We start from the raw sequence: 17,370 nt of genomic DNA, 5'->3' as shown, positions 1-17,370 counted from the left end.
TGTGGATATATAAGAGTAATGTATGAATCATAGGAGGCATAAAGCAAAAAAATTAATGCAAGGGGCTCGGCCCTCGCAGCTGCAGTGGCTTGCCTTGGCCCTTGCAGCCCTGGCTTTGTCTGGAATGATGTCTGGAAGGTCATTCGGCTGTCCGGTCTAATTAGCATATTACGCTTTTTTTATTATACATCAGTAGAAATACAGCATTTCTACTGAAATGCAATAATAGCACGATGATTAAATAATGACCCCGAAGAACTGATCTTATAAAAATAATATAGACTACCATTTGTTTACCTTTTTTGCTGTAACTTAGAGGCTGCCTGGAAGTGATAAAAGAAAAAATTAGGAGGATTTTATACCTTGAACAACTTGTTCAGAGTTGAAAGTAATTCAAAACATTTAATGTCTGTTCTCCCTTACTCTCACAGCATCACATGTGGCAGATAAGAGCAATACATTGTTCCTTCTATTTAACAGTTGGAGTACGAGTAATTTGTAAAACTATGGCTACTGTGAGACATTTTGGGGCCCTGAAGGAAAAAAAAAAGATTTAGGCACTCTTTCTAGCAAAGGAAAACCAGCAAAGCAAACTTGTGTTCCCTGGAACTGAAATTGTCAAAGAGGACTTCTAACAAAATCTATTTCTTAAATTGTGGAGGCTTTTTATTTTAGGAGAACTGCAAATCAGCTTAATATTGTTTTGCTCAGGTAAGATAGCTACACTCATGTTAATGATTGTCTTTTAAGATAGGGGAGGAGATCCCACATGGGTTCTTTTTGAAAAATATTTTTTATTGATTTCAGAGAGGAAGGGAGAGGGAGAGAGAGAGAGAGAGAAACATCAATGATGAGAGAGAATCATTGATCAGCTGCCTCCTACACACCCCCTATTGGGGCTCGAGCCCGCAACTGGGACATGTGCCCTTGACTGGAATCGAACCAGGGACCCTTCAGTCCACAAGCTGATGCTCTATCCACTGAGCCAAACCAGCTAGGGCCCACGTGGGTTCTTGACCAGTTTTGTTGCAAGGGTATTTTTATAGTCTGGTGAAGTCTATTTTCAGAAAATATTTTTAAATGAATAAAGCAGAATATATAGAACCACAAAAAAATTAAATTCTAAGAAATAGTTATCAAAATATTTTTTAAAATTTGTGACATATGAGTATATGTGCTTGCTTATTAAAATGTTAAATAAGGTTTAGTATGTCTATTTACCATAATTTCAAAGTAGTGATGAATAGAATGGCTGTTTTGAGACAGCTGCAGTGACATATGAAATGAATATATCTGTGACTTCTGTAGGTGACAGTTAAAGGTACAGCAACTATTGCTGTATTTTTTTTTTTTTTGGCTACATTCATAAAGAAAATGCTAAATGTCAGTCAGAAGTTAGTGAAAAGATATAAATTTTCCCTCCCTTCTAAGTTCATGGATCTCCTCAATTCTAAACATGGACCTTTTGGGGGCAGGGTCGTTGTGAATGCAAATTTAAGAATCTTTTCTTAAGTCAAGAGTTGAGACTTCCAATTTGCCAAACAACCTAACCATAACTATTTTGGCCATGTCTCTTTATCCCGCCTCCAGTTTCCTCCATGAGAAATCCAAGCTGCTTATTACTGGTCCTTTTCTTACCCTGCATCCTACTTGCAGAGGATTTATGTATTTTTTTATGGTAGAGGAGAGGATATTAACTTAGAGTAAATTCTTTATTAGGTAGAACTCTCAATGAAGTTGCTTGACTGTACCAGTGCATGCATATAAATCTTTGCTGAAACCCTTGACTCCATTTAAGTAGTTTATTGTTTGCCCACAGAATAACTTAACCATACTCCTCTAATTAATTTGCCTAAACTTTTGCAGAAGTATTTTATCATCTCTAACTTTTTTGCTCCTTTTGTACCCTTTTTCTATTTTCTCGAATCATCTTTGAAATATTTTTTTACTTTCTCTTTTTTTTCTATTCACAATTCTGAGCTATTATAAATAGCACTAGTAGCCCGGTGCACAAAATTTGTGCACTCGAGGGGGAGGGGGGGGTCCCTCAGTTAATAAACATTTTACAGCACAACACTGACCACATTGGTGGAGGTGGTGGTCTTGTCAGAATGTGTTATATTATGCAGATGAAAATCTATTTAAACAGATTTGATGTAGATATTTTCAAAGATGGAAGAATTGTCCCTGTCAACTATTTTAGTTGATTCATATCTTCAGTAATTGTCATCATTGCAAAGTTTTCAGTCCCCATATGGATTGCTGGATATAATAGGTCATGCGCTGTCCCTGTCCTTGGTAGCCTTTGTTACCTTAAGGACTCTAGTTTTCCATTTATATGTTTAAGTACCAACCTTGCCGGCTTAAAAATGTAAGCTTTTAACACTGCTCTCTCTGTTCCGTATCCTTCCGATAAAAAGTGGAGTTGGGTTGCAGCACAGGAGAGAAATTCAGAAGGGGAATATTGAAGTAATGACTACAGTAGGAGAAGAGGGAACCTGTTTCCCTGGCCACAGGCGTTGGCGCCCTGGACCACAGGGCTGGTAGCTTCTCCGGGTGGCTGCAGCCTGGGACCTCTGGCCAGTAGCTTGTCCATCTCCTGGGCTGCAGCCAGCCCCAGGTGCTGGCGCCAGGACCAAAGGTGGGCGGCTTCTTCTTCTGGGGCCTTCTTCTTCTTCTGTGCTTCAAGGGAGGGTAGTCAGTTAAGTGTCATGCAGAAATAGGCATCACCAATTGCAGAAGCCGGGTGCGGGGCAGGGAAGCCCCAGCCAGGGAAGCTGGCTGAGGCTGCTTCCCTGCCCACGCACCTGGCTTCTGTTGCACTGGGCTTCTGCAGTCACCCATCCCAGAAGCCAGGTGCGGGGCAGGGAAGCCACGGCTGGGGAGCTGGCGCACCCAGCTTCTGCGGTCACGGATTGCAGAAGCTGGGTGCGGGACAGAGAAGCCGCGGCCGGTCTCCGATCTCAGAAGCCAGGTGGGGGGCAGGGAAGCCGCGGCCGGATACCCTGGGGGCGGCTGCTTCCCTGCCCTTGCATCCGGCTTCTGTGATCGCCTTTGCACTGGGCTTCTGGGGTCACTGATCACAGAAGCTGGGTGCAGGGCAGGGAAGCTGGGAAGCTGGCGGCAGCCGTTTCCCTGCCTCTGCATCCGGGTTCTGCATCGCTGTCTGTGTCGCTTCCCTGCCCCACCCCCCAGGCTTCTCGGATCACCCACTGGTGGCAGGGCAAAGGTGGCAGCGGTGCCGCGATCGCGCGGGCTCCGCCCCTGGCCGAGGCGTCCGGCCTGGGTAGTGGGGACCCGCAGCTGCAGCAGCCCCGCGATCGCGGGCTCCGCTTTAGGCCCAGGCAAGGGACCCCTAGCTCCCGGGACTGCCAGCTTCGCCTGTGCCCAGCTCCCATCGCTGGCTCCACCCCTACTTCCTGCTATCACTGGCCAGGGCGGCAAAGGCGCCCGATTCTCCGATCATGGCCTGCCCCCCGGCTCTTAGCTTCCCCCTGGGTTTCCGATCACTGTCAGTGGCAGGGGGCTTCTTCCTGCTTTCCCTTTTGCCTCCCTGCATTGTGCCTACATATGCAAATTAACCGCCATCTTTGTTGGCGGTTAACCGCCATCTTAGTTGACAGTTAATTTGCATATCGCCCTGATTAGCCAATGAAAAGGGTAGCGGTCGTACGCTAATTACCATGTTTCTCTTTTATTAGATTAGATAGACTAGAGGCCCGGTGCACAAAAATTTGTGCACTGGCGGGGGAGGAGGGGTGAGGGGGGTGTCCCTCAGCCCCACTTGTGCCCTCTCACAGTCTGGGACCCCTCGGGAGATAACCACCTGATGGCTTAGGCCTGCTCCCCGGGTGGCAGATGGCAGGCCCAATCCCTTGGTGCCTGCCCCACCTCCCCGGGTCGCGCACACGGCAGGGCCGATTGGGGGTTGGGGCACCGCCCCGGGTCGCGCACACGGCAGGGCCGATCTGGGGGTTGGGGCACTGCCCCAGCTCGGGTCGCACACAGGATGCCCGGGCGGGCTGGCTGATCGCTGCTGCCCTCACCCAGCCGCCCCGGGTCGGGTCGCACATGGACGCCCACCGCTCCGGGTCGCAGATAGCAGGCCCAGATGGCGGCAAGGCAGGCGGGATGGCGCTGTCCCGCCCCACCGCCCCAGGTCGCAAATAGCAGGCCCAGATGGTGGCAGGGCAGGCGGTATGGCGCTGTTCCGCCCTGCCTGCAGTATGCAAATTAGCTGCCATCTTTGTTGGTGGTTAATTTGCATATCATGCTGATTAGCCAATGGGAGGTGTAGCCAAGGTACGGTCAATTACCATGTTTGTCTATTATTAGATAGTATAGTGATAGTTGTTTCCTATACCCATATTTCTGTGGTAAAGTTTGGAGCCATTATTAAGTAAAGTAAGGGTTACTTGAACACAAGCACTGCAGTAGCATAACAGTCTAATAACCAAGATGGGTACTAAGTGACTAATGGCAGCAGTGGATATGCTGGAAAGAAATGATTCTTGTACTGTGCAGTACAGAACAGGATGGAGTGAGATTTTATCATGTGTAATTTAAATTTTATGTATTGCTTATGGAAGTTCTTCTTAACACATTGCGTACCGCATAGAAATCTCTAAGACATACGCCAGGGACCGCACGTTTTTGGGCAAACAGCACATTATTTAAATCATCATAATGCACTTTAGGTGTTGTTTTTCAATAATTATAACATTTTTATTTACAAAAACAATTAAACAATTAAAGTTCCTAGTACTTTTTTAACGTATGGTACTGTAAAACATTTTCCTCTATGAAGAGGGACCAAACAAAATTTACATAAGTATCTAGATTCGCTCCTTTTTCCATGGGCGTGAAAAACGAGAACACTTGTGAACGGTCCTTAACAGATGGTGCGCGAAACACGAGAAAACTCCTGAGCGGTACGAAATGTGTTAAATGTTTTGGACAGTGGTTGACCATGGGTAACTAAACCACAGAAAGAAAAATTGGATAAGGGGGAACTACTGTAATAGGGAAATAATTTTACAGTTATATTTTGGCTAAATATTTAATGCTGCCCTTGTTATAAAGTATTTGATTACTTTGCCTATTGCCTTTGTTTTTGTTAATTTTAGGAACTTAAAAGGACTCTAGAAAATCAAGCAGAAGGGAACATGGAAGGTCAGAATTCCCAGAGTCCTCAGCAGATCTCACAGGGGCTCCACACATGCTCTGAGCAAAATGGTCATGTTTCTGCAGTACCAGATACACAACCAGTTCTGCAATATGGTAATCCTTATGCAACACAGGAGACAAGAGGTTATTAAAATATTTTTAGTTTGGGGTTAGCTGAATTTGGAGGGTTTTTTTTGTGTATATTTTTGTGGGATTAGAAAACTACTGGTACAGTCAATTCTAATAGAAACATTATAATGAGCAGTTTTAATGTTTAACACTAACTGGCTTCATCCAGAAGTGATATGCCATGAATGAATAATCTATTTGCTTATTGCATACAGTTCTTATTTTGAGTCACTTGGGTTAAAAATATATTTTTTTGATGAGCTAAAATGTTTTTTTATATCGTTCATCATACCTATACACAGCGATTCTAATTTTAGTACCAGCTTTTACCCTTCCCTTGCAAAACATTTTTTTCAGATGGAGCAGATGGTGCTTTTTACCCAGATGAAATCCAAAGGCCACCTGTGAGAGTACCTTCTTGGGGACTGGAAGATAATGTTGTCTGCAGCCAGCCTGCTCGAAACCTTAGTCGGCCTGATGGTTTAGAAGACCCTGAGGATAGTAAAGTAAATTGAATTTCCATTTTCTGAGCCTGTTTCTTTTTTCTCTCCTATATAGAGAGTTATGTGGTTATGTGTATCTTGAGAAAATGTGTGTTTGTGTGTACACATGATTACTTGATTTTTTAAAAAGTGTGCTTGTATTTAAATTTGAAAGATCAACCTTTAATATGCTTCATATTTATACTTTAGGATTTATACTAAAATAAAATATTAAGTTTGGAGAATGACCTCAAAATGTTAACAGAAAGTTTAATTAAATTTTTTTTAATTGAAATGTAACTGACATATGACACTATATTAGTTTCAGGTGTATACATGATAATTCGATATTTGTATATATTGTGAAATGATCACCATTAGTCTAATTGACATTTGTTTTAGTTAGTTTTTCCCCTTGTTATTAGAACTTAAGATGTACTCTTATCAACCTTCAAATATACAATACAGTATTATTAAGTATAGTCACAGATACTTTAATCTTTATTTTCATGAAGTAATTTACTCCTTTGATGCAGATGTAGTAGACCAGAAGAAGCAAAGTATTATGATATTATGCTGTAGTGTGCATCTTTTCATTTTAGCACTTATAACCTACTTTAAATTTTAAGGTGGACTCTTTATTTAGCTAGAAAAAGAGGAAAGTATATGTATTATTCTTTTTCAGAGAAATATTCTTTTAGACATTGTTAGTATTTAACCTCTCAGCAATACAATACTGATAATTAAATTAGTTTATGTAGTGTGTCACTGTTTTTATTTCATTTAAGGGAGTTCTTTATTTAATAAATAGGTTTTTATCTTCATAGCAGCTCCTTCTGAATTTCCTGTGCATTAATAAGAATTTAAAAGAAATGCTTTATTGTGCTCTTTGCAAGTACAGTAGTATCATGACCTGTTTCTCATTTAATCTAGTTTGCTGCATTTAATTGCTATTAACCTTTGCAGAAACTGATCAGTGTTCAGACAGACATGATTTTAGCCCTAGTGCTCAACACTCATAATGGAGAAAAATGTATTTCTCTCTTTTGCCTTTTGGCCTCCTATGTCCATTACTGGGAATAATTAGGAAAACTGTCAGAACTTTTGTAGCCTATTTAAGGTCTAGAGTATCATTTTACTGCTTTTTCAAACCTTTATTTCACACTTTGCATATTTAATCTGATCATTCTTGGCACAGATGTTACATGTGACAAGCCCTTCTCTCCCGTAGTCATCTGCTTCAGTTTAATTAGCAGAATGTTCTTTCTGATCTGTGTGCTTTGCCCTTCTGCAAACCCATGAGAAGCAGTGTTAGAAGCTTGTGCTCATTTGCTGACATGCTTATTAGATTTGGTAATGAGATGGAAGGACTCTTAATAGGCACATCTTGGGTAATTGTATTTTGCAATCAGAAGATTTTTCACATTATACAGAAATTTATTTTTATGTACATTCAGACCTTTTTTTTTTTTTAATTGTCATTAGAACAAAAAACACACACATCACTTGCAACTAAAGTATTTGAGTTAGTAATTTTAGTTAGAATATAGAAAACAGATTTGAGTTGACCTGTTCCTTTTCTTTGGTTGTCTTCCCTGGGAGTGATGAACAGCCACAGGACCCAGCATCTTTGAGTCAGGGTTGAGGTGGACTGCTCTTATGGCCTATTCCTGCCGTATCTCCTCCTGTACCAGAAACTGGGGTCAGCTATCAGATCAAAAACCTTTTTTGACTTTCTCTTACCTAATTAATTGCAATAGCAATAACTAACAAAATTATCATGATGGTGATGGCAACAAACATTTCTATAGCTCTTTTTGCCAGCTAATGTTTAGCTTTCTAAATATATTAACTCATTTGTTCTTTGTAGCAGTCCTGTGAGGAACTATTCCTGTTTCTATTGAGAGGCATTATGAGCCAGCTTAACTGGCTTGCTTCACACTGCTGGTAAGGTACAGCAGGATTTGAGTCTCATCACTTTGGCCTATAGAAGCTGTGGTCTTTAACCATCTATCAACTACCAACCAATCAAATAGGCTAAAGCAAAGTTTCCCAAACTTTCTTCTTTCAGGGCATCTTTAGCATCTCAGTACCTCATAAGTGGAATCTTTTTGTGATTGACATGTTTCATTTAGCATAATGTCCTTGAGATTCATCCCTGATATAATGTGTCAGAATTTCCTTTGTTTTGAAGGCTAAATTATAATCCATTGTATGTTTATGGTATACCTTGTGTTTATCCATTCTTCCATCGATAGACATTAGGTTGTTTCTACCTTTTGAGTATATGCTGACATGACAATAGGTGTACAAATATATCTGCTCCAGTTCCTGGTTCTTTTGGATCTATAAATAGAATTAGAATTGCTTTGTCACATATAGTTAGTTATATTTCTACAATCATTGCATTTTGAATTCAGTATAATTAACCCTGTTTTATTGTCCAAGAGATTAACCCATTTTAATATTATTTGTTTGATAAGAAAATTTTTTTTCATAGACTAGATTTTGAGTTGGGCATCTAATGAGAAATGTTTGCAATTCAAGTAGAGCAGTTTACCATAGCTTGTTTCATTTGCTTAATAACCAATTTGTGGTGGAAATAGTATTGTGCTGATGGGTCTAGAGATTGATGAACAAAGTAAGTGGTTTAGACTTTTGTAGAAATGAAAATTTAAGAAAATTAATTATTTGGAACTGTTCATAAATAAATTTAAGTATGGTACTCCCAATAAAATTTGCTTACAAGATTATTTTAGTTTAGCTAAAGTACTAGGTACTAACACTTTAAAATCTGCTATTCAAAGTTCTTTTGGGTTGACATCTTTCAGTTCTAAAACTTGAGTACTTTAGTTTTGGGGTGGAAATCTTTCTAACCTGCAATACGTGATTCTCTGCCTTCTTAAAGAATACCTAACATAGCCTTGATGGCTCAAGTTCATTAACTTAAAAACCAACATTAAAAGTTATGTGTTTTTTTTGTTGTTAAATCCTCATCCAAGTATATTTTTTCCAGTGATTCTAGAGAGAGTAGAAGGGAGGGCATGGGGAGAGAGAGAGAGAGAGAGAGAGAGAGACAGGCAAACATCGATGTGAAAGAGACACATCGATTGGTTGCCCCCTGAATGTGCCCCATCGGCGGGCCACTGGGTATCGAACCTGCGACCCTTCTGTACATGGTCTGGCGCTCTAACCACTGAGCATGACTGCCAGGGCAAAAGTTAGGCTCTTTTAAGAGGTAAAGGTGTTAGCTCCAATGCTGAAATATTATTGGATGTTTGGAGTTTGTCTGCTTTTCTCTTTGGTCCAGCAGCCATTTTTTTTTATTGCTGCTGACAGTGGGCCTGCTTTAACAGCCTCACTTCCCAAACTAATTGGTTATATTTAATCGCATATGGTTTTGGAAACTAACTGCTGTTGATAAGTAAAATAGAATAAAAGCAGTATTTGTGAGTGATATTTGACTGGTCATTTTGCATGTCAAGGTTATGAGAGACTTTATGAATTGTCTATCATAGAACTTACTGTATACTTTCTGGTTTTGAACTGTTCTCTAAGTAAGTGATTTCTTATTTCATGGGAACTTATGTCTCATAACACCTAGAATTCTACTCGAGTCCCTCACTTGTTTTATTAAGTAACAGGTGATAAAAGATAGGGAATAATAGGGTCATCATTACCAAATTATATATGACTTAAGACTACTAAATGTAAATTGCTTTCCCCACCCCCTGATATTTTATGAGCAATCTTAATATGTCTGTTGGCTAATCTGAGTCTAGTGCCTTAGCTAGCAGCAAACTATTGTTAGCTGATTGATTTGTGGAAGCAGTAAATTGTTGTAAGCTATTAGTCATTATAAAACAGGACGTTGTAAGATTTTTGGGTTCTATTATATTTTTGGCTCTGGAAAATTGTTTTTTATTATAAATATCTGTGTCATTAAGAATTTTGAAAAGTAGAATATCCAGACCTTTTCCTTTTTTATCTTTTCCAATTATTTTTTTAAATGCCCACTTTCAAAGACTTTATTTTTTTCAAAGAAAATGAGATTTTGTTCATATTAATATATAGTAGTATAAGCAGATTCAGTGTTTTAAATATTGTTACTGTCATGCGTGTTAAGTTTAGTAGATTCAACTCCTATATTATTTTTTTCCTCTTTGTATCTATAGATTTAAAAGGTGTCTAGATCTTTTATCACTTAAAGGATTTTAATTTTTGAAGTATATGAAGTACGTTTTGTTTTCCCCAGCCCCTCATTATCTATCCTGTTATTTGTTGCCCACATATATCCTGAGGGAATCATAAATGTAAACAAGCATTTTCTCATGTGATGAACAGGAAAGAAGAAGCCTCTCAAGCCCTTTATTGGACCATTCAGGAGGGGATAATTGTCAGAATAATAGCCATGCTCCCCATCCCCCTAAAAAAGATCATTTGTCTTGTTTGTTCACCACATACACTTTTTGGGCACCTCTTCCTGGGACAGACTTGACTACTTAGCCCATTAATAGCAGCCTGGAGGCAAGCATGACTACCCAGCAATATAAGAACTCATCAGTGCCAGCTCTACCTGTTTATGTGCTGTTTGTTTAGTACATGAGAGCAGCTAACAGCTGCTCAGAGGAGGGAAGCAAATGGGCACCTGCCATGATGTGGCTGCTTTTGATGTAAAGTGAGAGTCTGTGTTTGGCTGTTGATTTAGCATGTACAGATCTCTAAAAAATGACCACAGGGATGGGGGCATGGAAATTGAAGCACTATTTTCTTTCAGATTGAAACTCAGGTTTACAGGTTTTTAGGATTCTTCATTGACAATCAATTAATCAAATATTTGATTTTGATTTTTATTCTTTTACAACAGGGTTTTGAGGCCTGTAGTTTGGAGCTTTGCTTTAACTTGGTTTTCCAGTTGGAATTGTCTGTGTGTGTGTACATGCGTGCCCAAGGACATATGTGTGCAAACTCATATTTAACTAATTTTCATTTATGTGTAATTTCTGTATATTTCACAATGAGTGTAAGTTGTCAAAGATGATACTGTCTGTCTTGCAAATTAAGTTACTAAATGAGAGTAACAGGGAAAATAATGCAGTGTTAAGATTTTTATGGAATCCTAAAAAGAAAGTTACCTACATGTAGGTTCAAAAAAGTTCCTGATCTCTACTGCATTCACACATACAGGTGTGGTATACTCTCCATTCCACTAAATACTGCTTTTTATTTCAGGACAGTAATACTTCATCCACAGTGAAATATTCTGTAAGAAATTGTACTTTGAAAATCTAATTAATTTGTAATAGAATTGAAAATTTAAAAAGTGCAGTCTTAATTTCTTTATACTATGCTTGATTGAATTGAAAAACTTGTTTCGTTTCATTTTTCTCAAAAAGTTGCAAAATTATTTTTTGCTAGGAGGATGAGAATGTGCCCACTGCTCCTGATCCTCCAAATACGCATTTGCATGGGCATGGGACAGGCTTCTGCTTTGATTCCAGGTAATTTTTCTCTTTCTTATGTAAAATGTGGGTTATATAGAACATGACTCTCAAAGTTTGGTTTCTGCAAACTTGTTAGAAATGCACGTGATTAGGGACCTACTTCATTCCTTCTGAACTTAAAACTCTTGGTGCTTTTACATGCCTTCCTGGTGATACTGATGCACAAAATCCTTTAAGAACCAGTGCTGTGGACACACTCAAATGAACACTGTTGGGAATGATAAGATGTATTAATTATAGGTTTACCAGTAGCATTCGTTGTTAGTTAAAAATTGATTTCTTGTCAGTAAGCCTCATTTCACATAATGTAATTGTATTTGGGGGACTTTAATGAAAAAAGGTTTTTCTTTGTCAATCTAAATGTAAAAGTAAATTTAGAGGCTTTATAAATGCTTTACACAATTGTCAGTAGCAACCATTTAGAAGCAGAAGGTTTCTGGAGTAACTGAAGACTTTCAAGGTAAATTGTTTAGTATGAATATCAGCTTAACTAGATAAATGTAGCCTTGTCATATTCTGAAGAATACTATTGTTAGATATTTATTAGAAATATGTAATTCTTTCATTTTCCTATTTCTTTAAGCTTTGATGTTCACAAGAAGTGTCCCCTCTGTGAATTAATGTTCCCTCCCAACTATGATCAGAGCAAATTTGAAGAACATGTTGAAAGTCACTGGAAGGTGTGCCCAATGTGCAGCGAGCAGTTCCCTCCTGACTATGACCAGCAAGGGTTTGAAAGACATGTACAGACCCATTTTGATCAGAATGTTTTAAATTTTGATTAGTTACTTTTTATTATGAGTTAATAATACAGTTTAGCAGTTTAAAAAAAATCATCTCAAATAGACCAATAGGAGCCCACAGGTAATCACTTCCATGCACCCTCTCCCGTACTCTTCTGACCAAGATCTACTTTGAGTTTGGTGTTACTAGGGTTGGGGGTCAATGTTTGGCTTATCGATAAATATAATTTTAACCTCTTTTAATCTTACCTGCTTAAGAAAAGAAGCTCTTGGGTGTTTGTATTTTCATTTATTCCCCAGTTTGCAAAATTATATGACTAAAGGAAACAAGGATTATTCTAATGTTACTGCATTGGGAAGAAAAAGTATTATAGTTAATTATTTAGCAGAATATTTACAAGTTTCTGTTGACCTTGTTGGTTGAGCATGACTACTAAATATTATGTAATAATAAAAAGCATTTATCATAACAATCTTGCAAAGTAATTCTTTGAATACAGAAATTTGCATAATTTAGCCCATGAAATGATGTTTTTTTTTAAGCCTCTTAAGAAATGGAGCTCTATGTAGAATGAGATCACATGCTTGCAGTATGACAAATATTCTTTTTATATTTGAAATATTTGCTTTAGGAATTAAGGGAAGGCATATTTTACTAATTTTGTGACTAAATTTTTTTTAGAATAGCCTGAAGAGTTATGTTTAAGCCATCTTAAAGTTATTATTTCTATCATGGGAAAATGGAATAAGGTATGTTGTACAGTTGTTTCATATTATATGATCTACTAAATAGTGGTGTTTGTGGCATAAAATCACAGGAAATGTATCCTTATCTTTTTCACATTTTCCTAATTAGAGTATAACTTTGAAATAACATTCTCAGTGATTAAAAATGTAATATGTAAATAAGTTGTGTTTCTGCCATGTATAGTATTCATTAACATTAAAGAGGACACATTTTGGGAGGTGATTTTATTGTCAAATTTATTTGTGATTGTTTTTCATTAAGTCTAGCATCTTGAACATCTTTTTTTGTCTGAATTTTTAAAATGTTTTCGGCACTGTATTTCTCTTTTATACTATCAATATTAAGAATTTAAAGTATTGGTTTTTTTAGTCTGCTGCTGAAAATACTCAAACTATTTAAGATGTTAAGTCAACAGTCAGCGTGGTTGCATTTGGGGTGCTGTATATGAACTGCATCATACATCTGTATTTGTTTCTAGGAGCGGAATTTGTGAGCATTTCAATAGGTCAGTTGGTAGAGCAGAGGACTATAGGCTATGTCTAGGAGCAGAATTTGTCTATTGTTGGAATCCTTTAAAAAGGCTTTTTAGTCTAGGGAAACCAGATGTTTAGGACTTCATATTTTAGCTTCCTCAAGGTCACATGATAAGCAGAATATTTCAGAGAAAATGTTCTGTGATAGAGCATTTTTATTGCATTAGTAATTATGGACCATGATGACCTAAAAGTCTTTGAATATTATAGTACTACCACCAGTGAAATAAGATTATTCATTTTAGTAGTCTTGGACTTGAGTAGCTTTTTGCCTCAAGCTGGAAAACATCAAAATAAGTTCAATTCCACTGTGGTCTGAGAACATGCTTTGTAGCATTTATATTCTTAGGAATTAAAGTGTGTTTTGTGGCTTATAATGAATGGTCTTTCTTGGTGGATGTTCTGAGTGAACATTGTGTATTCTGTTGTTGGATAAAGGATCAGTAGTTCAAAACAATAGTTACTATAACAGTTAATTGTTGATGCTGTTGAGTTTAAATCCTTACTGATTCTCTAACTGCTGCATTGCTAGAGTGTTGTTGACATGTCAAAGTAAAATAGTGGATTTCCTTCTTCATCACTTTTTGCCTCCCATATTTTGATGTGCTGCTGTTAGGCAAATATTAAGCAAAAAATTAAATACACTCTACATGCTGAATTCTGGGGGGTGGGTGGGGAAGGAAAGGCAGCCTACGGTAGAACAAGGCACTGAGGAGGTAGAGTAGTTTCCGTGGTAAACTTGATACTGGCTTTTCATGATGGATGCTAATGAAAATAAAGAGCCATGTTTATTTTGGGTCAGAGACAGTTTATTTAAAATGCAATTTCATCTACATTTATAAGCAGCTTTTCTTGACAGGATTTTGATTCATTAACTTGTCTTCAGTTCTAAAACCTCTGTCGCTTTCAAACTTAATGTGCTCTGTCCCAAACAACAAAACATATGAAAATATAATTTAAAGCACAGTTTTCACAGACACAGTACAATACATTCACTATACACGGTATAACAAAATATTCCCATCCTTACCTTTAGTAATACTGTCACAATGAATAAGCAAGTAGAAGTTGGAATTTGTTTTATAGTTGAAAGAAATGTTAACATGCACAATGACTATTTTATGACTGTTTAGCTGTTGAACTGCTGATCCAGCCTGCAATTTCTTGCACTAGAAAGAGCAAAAGCTAAATAACTGATGGCCTAAAAAATTTTTGGTCAATTATAGGTAAATGTGAAATAGCCAGTAGGGCCTTCTTATGCACCAACTAATGGCTTTTTCTGTCTAGATCACCCTTTTCAACATACAGAATAGCACTGTATATCAGGACCAAGACCATGCTTCAGAGATCTGAGGAAATTTTTAAAGGGCAGTGTCTTTATAAATACTTAAAAATCCCTCATTATGAGGGATTCACAACTTAAGAATATAGAAGCTTACTCATCTGGCTAACAGAAACATGGGAAGAAAGTTATTTTATAAGCAATGCAAGTTTGCGTTTTACCAGTTTTGTGAGCAGTTGGCCACCTCAAAGCAATTTTTATTGCATAATTAAGCAACTGGTAAACTCATGTTCAAGGAATAGCACTTGGGAGAAAAGAACACTCAAGGCATGATAGTATTGTTGGTGAGAAAAACATCAGGAATGGTCCAGACGTAGAGTTATTCTAATGGGTCATATATTAGTCATTCTTTGACCACCTGCTGCAAGAAAGCACTTAATTCTCAATAAGGCTCAATTTCATTTCGGCAAATTGTTTTATAAAGCTAAACAGACGTTTCAAGTGGAACACAGACATCTACAATGTGATAGGAAAAGTGCCTTTAAAGTCTAAAAACAACGAACATGAAGAGGAGGCAGTAGGGGCCTAAACAAAAATGTTCCCCTTTGAACCATGCTTGGAATTTTCTTATTTGTAACCCACAGGTTTGTTAGGGCAGTGGTTGTAAGAATTGGCAACACATAAAACATTAAATCTGTTGGCAATAGAGAACTACAAAGTGCTTTAAAACTTCACCTAAAGATGAAGATAGAAATAAATTTTACACAAAATTTGTATGTATTTCAAAATGTTTCCTAACAGATTTCAGGGAAACATATTTCACTAAATTGGTATCTTGTTCTGCAAGTATCAATAGACATAAATGGAATCCCTTGCACTCAATAAGTGTGTTAAATTAATGAGTGAACTGAACAGACTATTGTACAAAAACACCATTTATAACACTAAAATAATTGGTAAGTCAGATGGCAAGATTTTCAGCTTTTTAAAGGGCAAAAGGACTTGCAAGATAATATAAAACACAGAAAAGCATACCTTTTATGTATGTTATTTAAATATGAAAATATTTTTAGCATATGTTAAACATTCTTTCTTAATTTATATTTCAATTACCTAAAGTCTTTCTACTCACAAATACTAACTCCATTATGTAAGGCATGATAACCAGTTTGATAATGAAGGTATTATTTTGGTTTTGAACATAGTGAGTTAATGTGTTGAAAAAACCTCAGTCACACTACAAATCTTGGGGGGGGTGTGGGAAGCAAACCTCTGTGCCAGCCCCTCCTCCCCCAACTGCTATCACTGCAATACAACTGAACAATATGCAACATGCCCTCAACCATATTTGTTTTGGGGGAAATGTGCTGAGAACCTAGAGCTTTTTTTTTTTTAGCACCTTATATCAAAGTAATGAAAATGGATATGATGATTACATGTGCAAATGTACAAAATCATTAACTCTACAAAGATACATCATTCCAAAATTACAGAAAAAATTTAAAGCATGCATTTACTTCTTTAAAGGGTGGCTGAATGCTTCCCCTGAAAAAAGGTGGCTGTTTTCAAAATCAGCAACTGCTGGTGAGGATTCCTTGGCACAGTTATGACCAGCATGTTATTGCTGCATCTTCCTGATAATCTCAGCCGACACCGGGGGATGGAAATTGATTGTGTGGTGCCGCAGGCCCTGAGCTGTCTTGTAACTCTTACCACAACGACATTTGAATGGTTTGCGGACACGAATCTGTGTTCTGTGACCATTCTTAGCATGGTACTTTATGCCATTCACATTCTGTGGAGAAGACAGAAATATCACCTATTAGATGGAGTCCTATAATGTCCGTCCAAGTGGGAAAATGTCAGTGTGCTCTCGGATGCAGCTGTGCACATGGGGTCACCCCCACAGCTACCTCAAGGTAATTCAGATACGCCTCACTCTGAAAATGAAAGGACTGACTTCACATTGTATATAAAATATGTATTTGAGACTCAGAGGCTGTATAGAAGCACAGTTCCCTCTGCATCTTTTTTCTACTCTGAAGAAAGTTAACAATGGGCAATTATATAAAAATATCCTCAGGCTGCTCCAAAAAAAAAACAACTCTAAAGGAAGAAAACAGGGCAGGGCAGTAGAGTTCCAGACATGTATAAAATGACAGCTGTGGTGCCGGTACCTCCCTTACTGGAATTCCTGTCCGTTTTCTACTCTGCGAGAAGTCAGTGTGTCTGCCATGGTGGGAACTCCATGCTCACAGTAAGTAATACTGAGCAGACTAGTATGTACTGCATTCCAGACCTACAGTGAACTTGAACATCTTCAGATTATGGAAGTCTCAGCACAGAAGAGCCCTAGACTTCAGACTGGCCTGCAGATCTTATGTGGCACCCAAAACATCTAAATGCTTTCTGCTAATTGGTTTTGCTCACTTGTTAGCATGTCCTATGTAAGACTCCATGGCTAGAATCACTCTACAGATGTAATAGCTACTATTGCTCATCCCATTAGATGTGAGTAAATGGGCTCAGGGCACTGACTCACTGATGGAAGACTTAAGAATAAATGGCAGAGGTGATACTAGAGCACAAGTATTGGAAAATTCCCATCAGCTGTTGCCAGATTAGGGACTAAGAGGAGCACAGATCACCGGAGGAGTGGGCCGTTTCTGAATCTAGTCCCACTGAGCCCGGTCCTATGCCCGGCTAAAGCACTCAGCACAGTCTTCTCTATCTTCACAAGTGGCCCTTGGTGAGCTCCCAGAGAATGGGACGGACGGACTGCT

At 38.3% G+C, this 17,370-nt stretch overlaps 2 protein-coding genes across 7 annotated transcripts in view; one reads left to right on the top strand and one right to left on the bottom strand.

Moving 5' to 3' along the window:
* TAX1BP1 (Tax1 binding protein 1) overlaps positions 1 to 13,007 on the top strand; it is a 53,733-nt gene extending 40,726 nt beyond the window's left edge. For 4 of the 5 annotated variants that reach the window (XM_023753830.1, XM_023753832.1, XM_023753831.1 and 1 more), the window contains 4 exons: positions 5,127 to 5,310; positions 5,653 to 5,801; positions 11,196 to 11,278; positions 11,865 to 13,007. In XM_023753830.1, coding sequence (XP_023609598.1) covers positions 5,127 to 5,310; positions 5,653 to 5,801; positions 11,196 to 11,278; positions 11,865 to 12,066 — 618 coding nt within the window. In that variant the 3' untranslated portion in view covers positions 12,067 to 13,007. The remainder of the gene's footprint in view (positions 1 to 5,126; positions 5,311 to 5,652; positions 5,802 to 11,195; positions 11,279 to 11,864) is intronic. The other variant, XM_006088757.3, reaches the window with a different exon arrangement.
* Positions 13,008 to 13,944: 937 nt separating this feature from the next.
* The window catches only part of JAZF1 (JAZF zinc finger 1), a 298,763-nt gene continuing 295,337 nt past the window's right edge, over positions 13,945 to 17,370 (bottom strand). The window contains exon 5 of one of the 2 annotated variants that reach the window (XM_006088755.3): positions 13,945 to 16,382. In XM_006088755.3, the coding sequence (XP_006088817.1) occupies positions 16,206 to 16,382 (177 nt within the window). In that variant the 3' untranslated portion in view covers positions 13,945 to 16,205. The remainder of the gene's footprint in view (positions 16,383 to 17,370) is intronic. The other variant, XM_023753833.1, reaches the window with a different exon arrangement.

This window comes from Myotis lucifugus, unplaced genomic scaffold (genome assembly GCF_000147115.1).
Source record: "Myotis lucifugus unplaced genomic scaffold, Myoluc2.0 scaffold_52, whole genome shotgun sequence".
Lineage (NCBI taxonomy): Eukaryota > Metazoa > Chordata > Mammalia > Chiroptera > Vespertilionidae > Myotis > Myotis lucifugus.
This window is presented reverse-complemented; position numbering and strand designations above follow the sequence as displayed.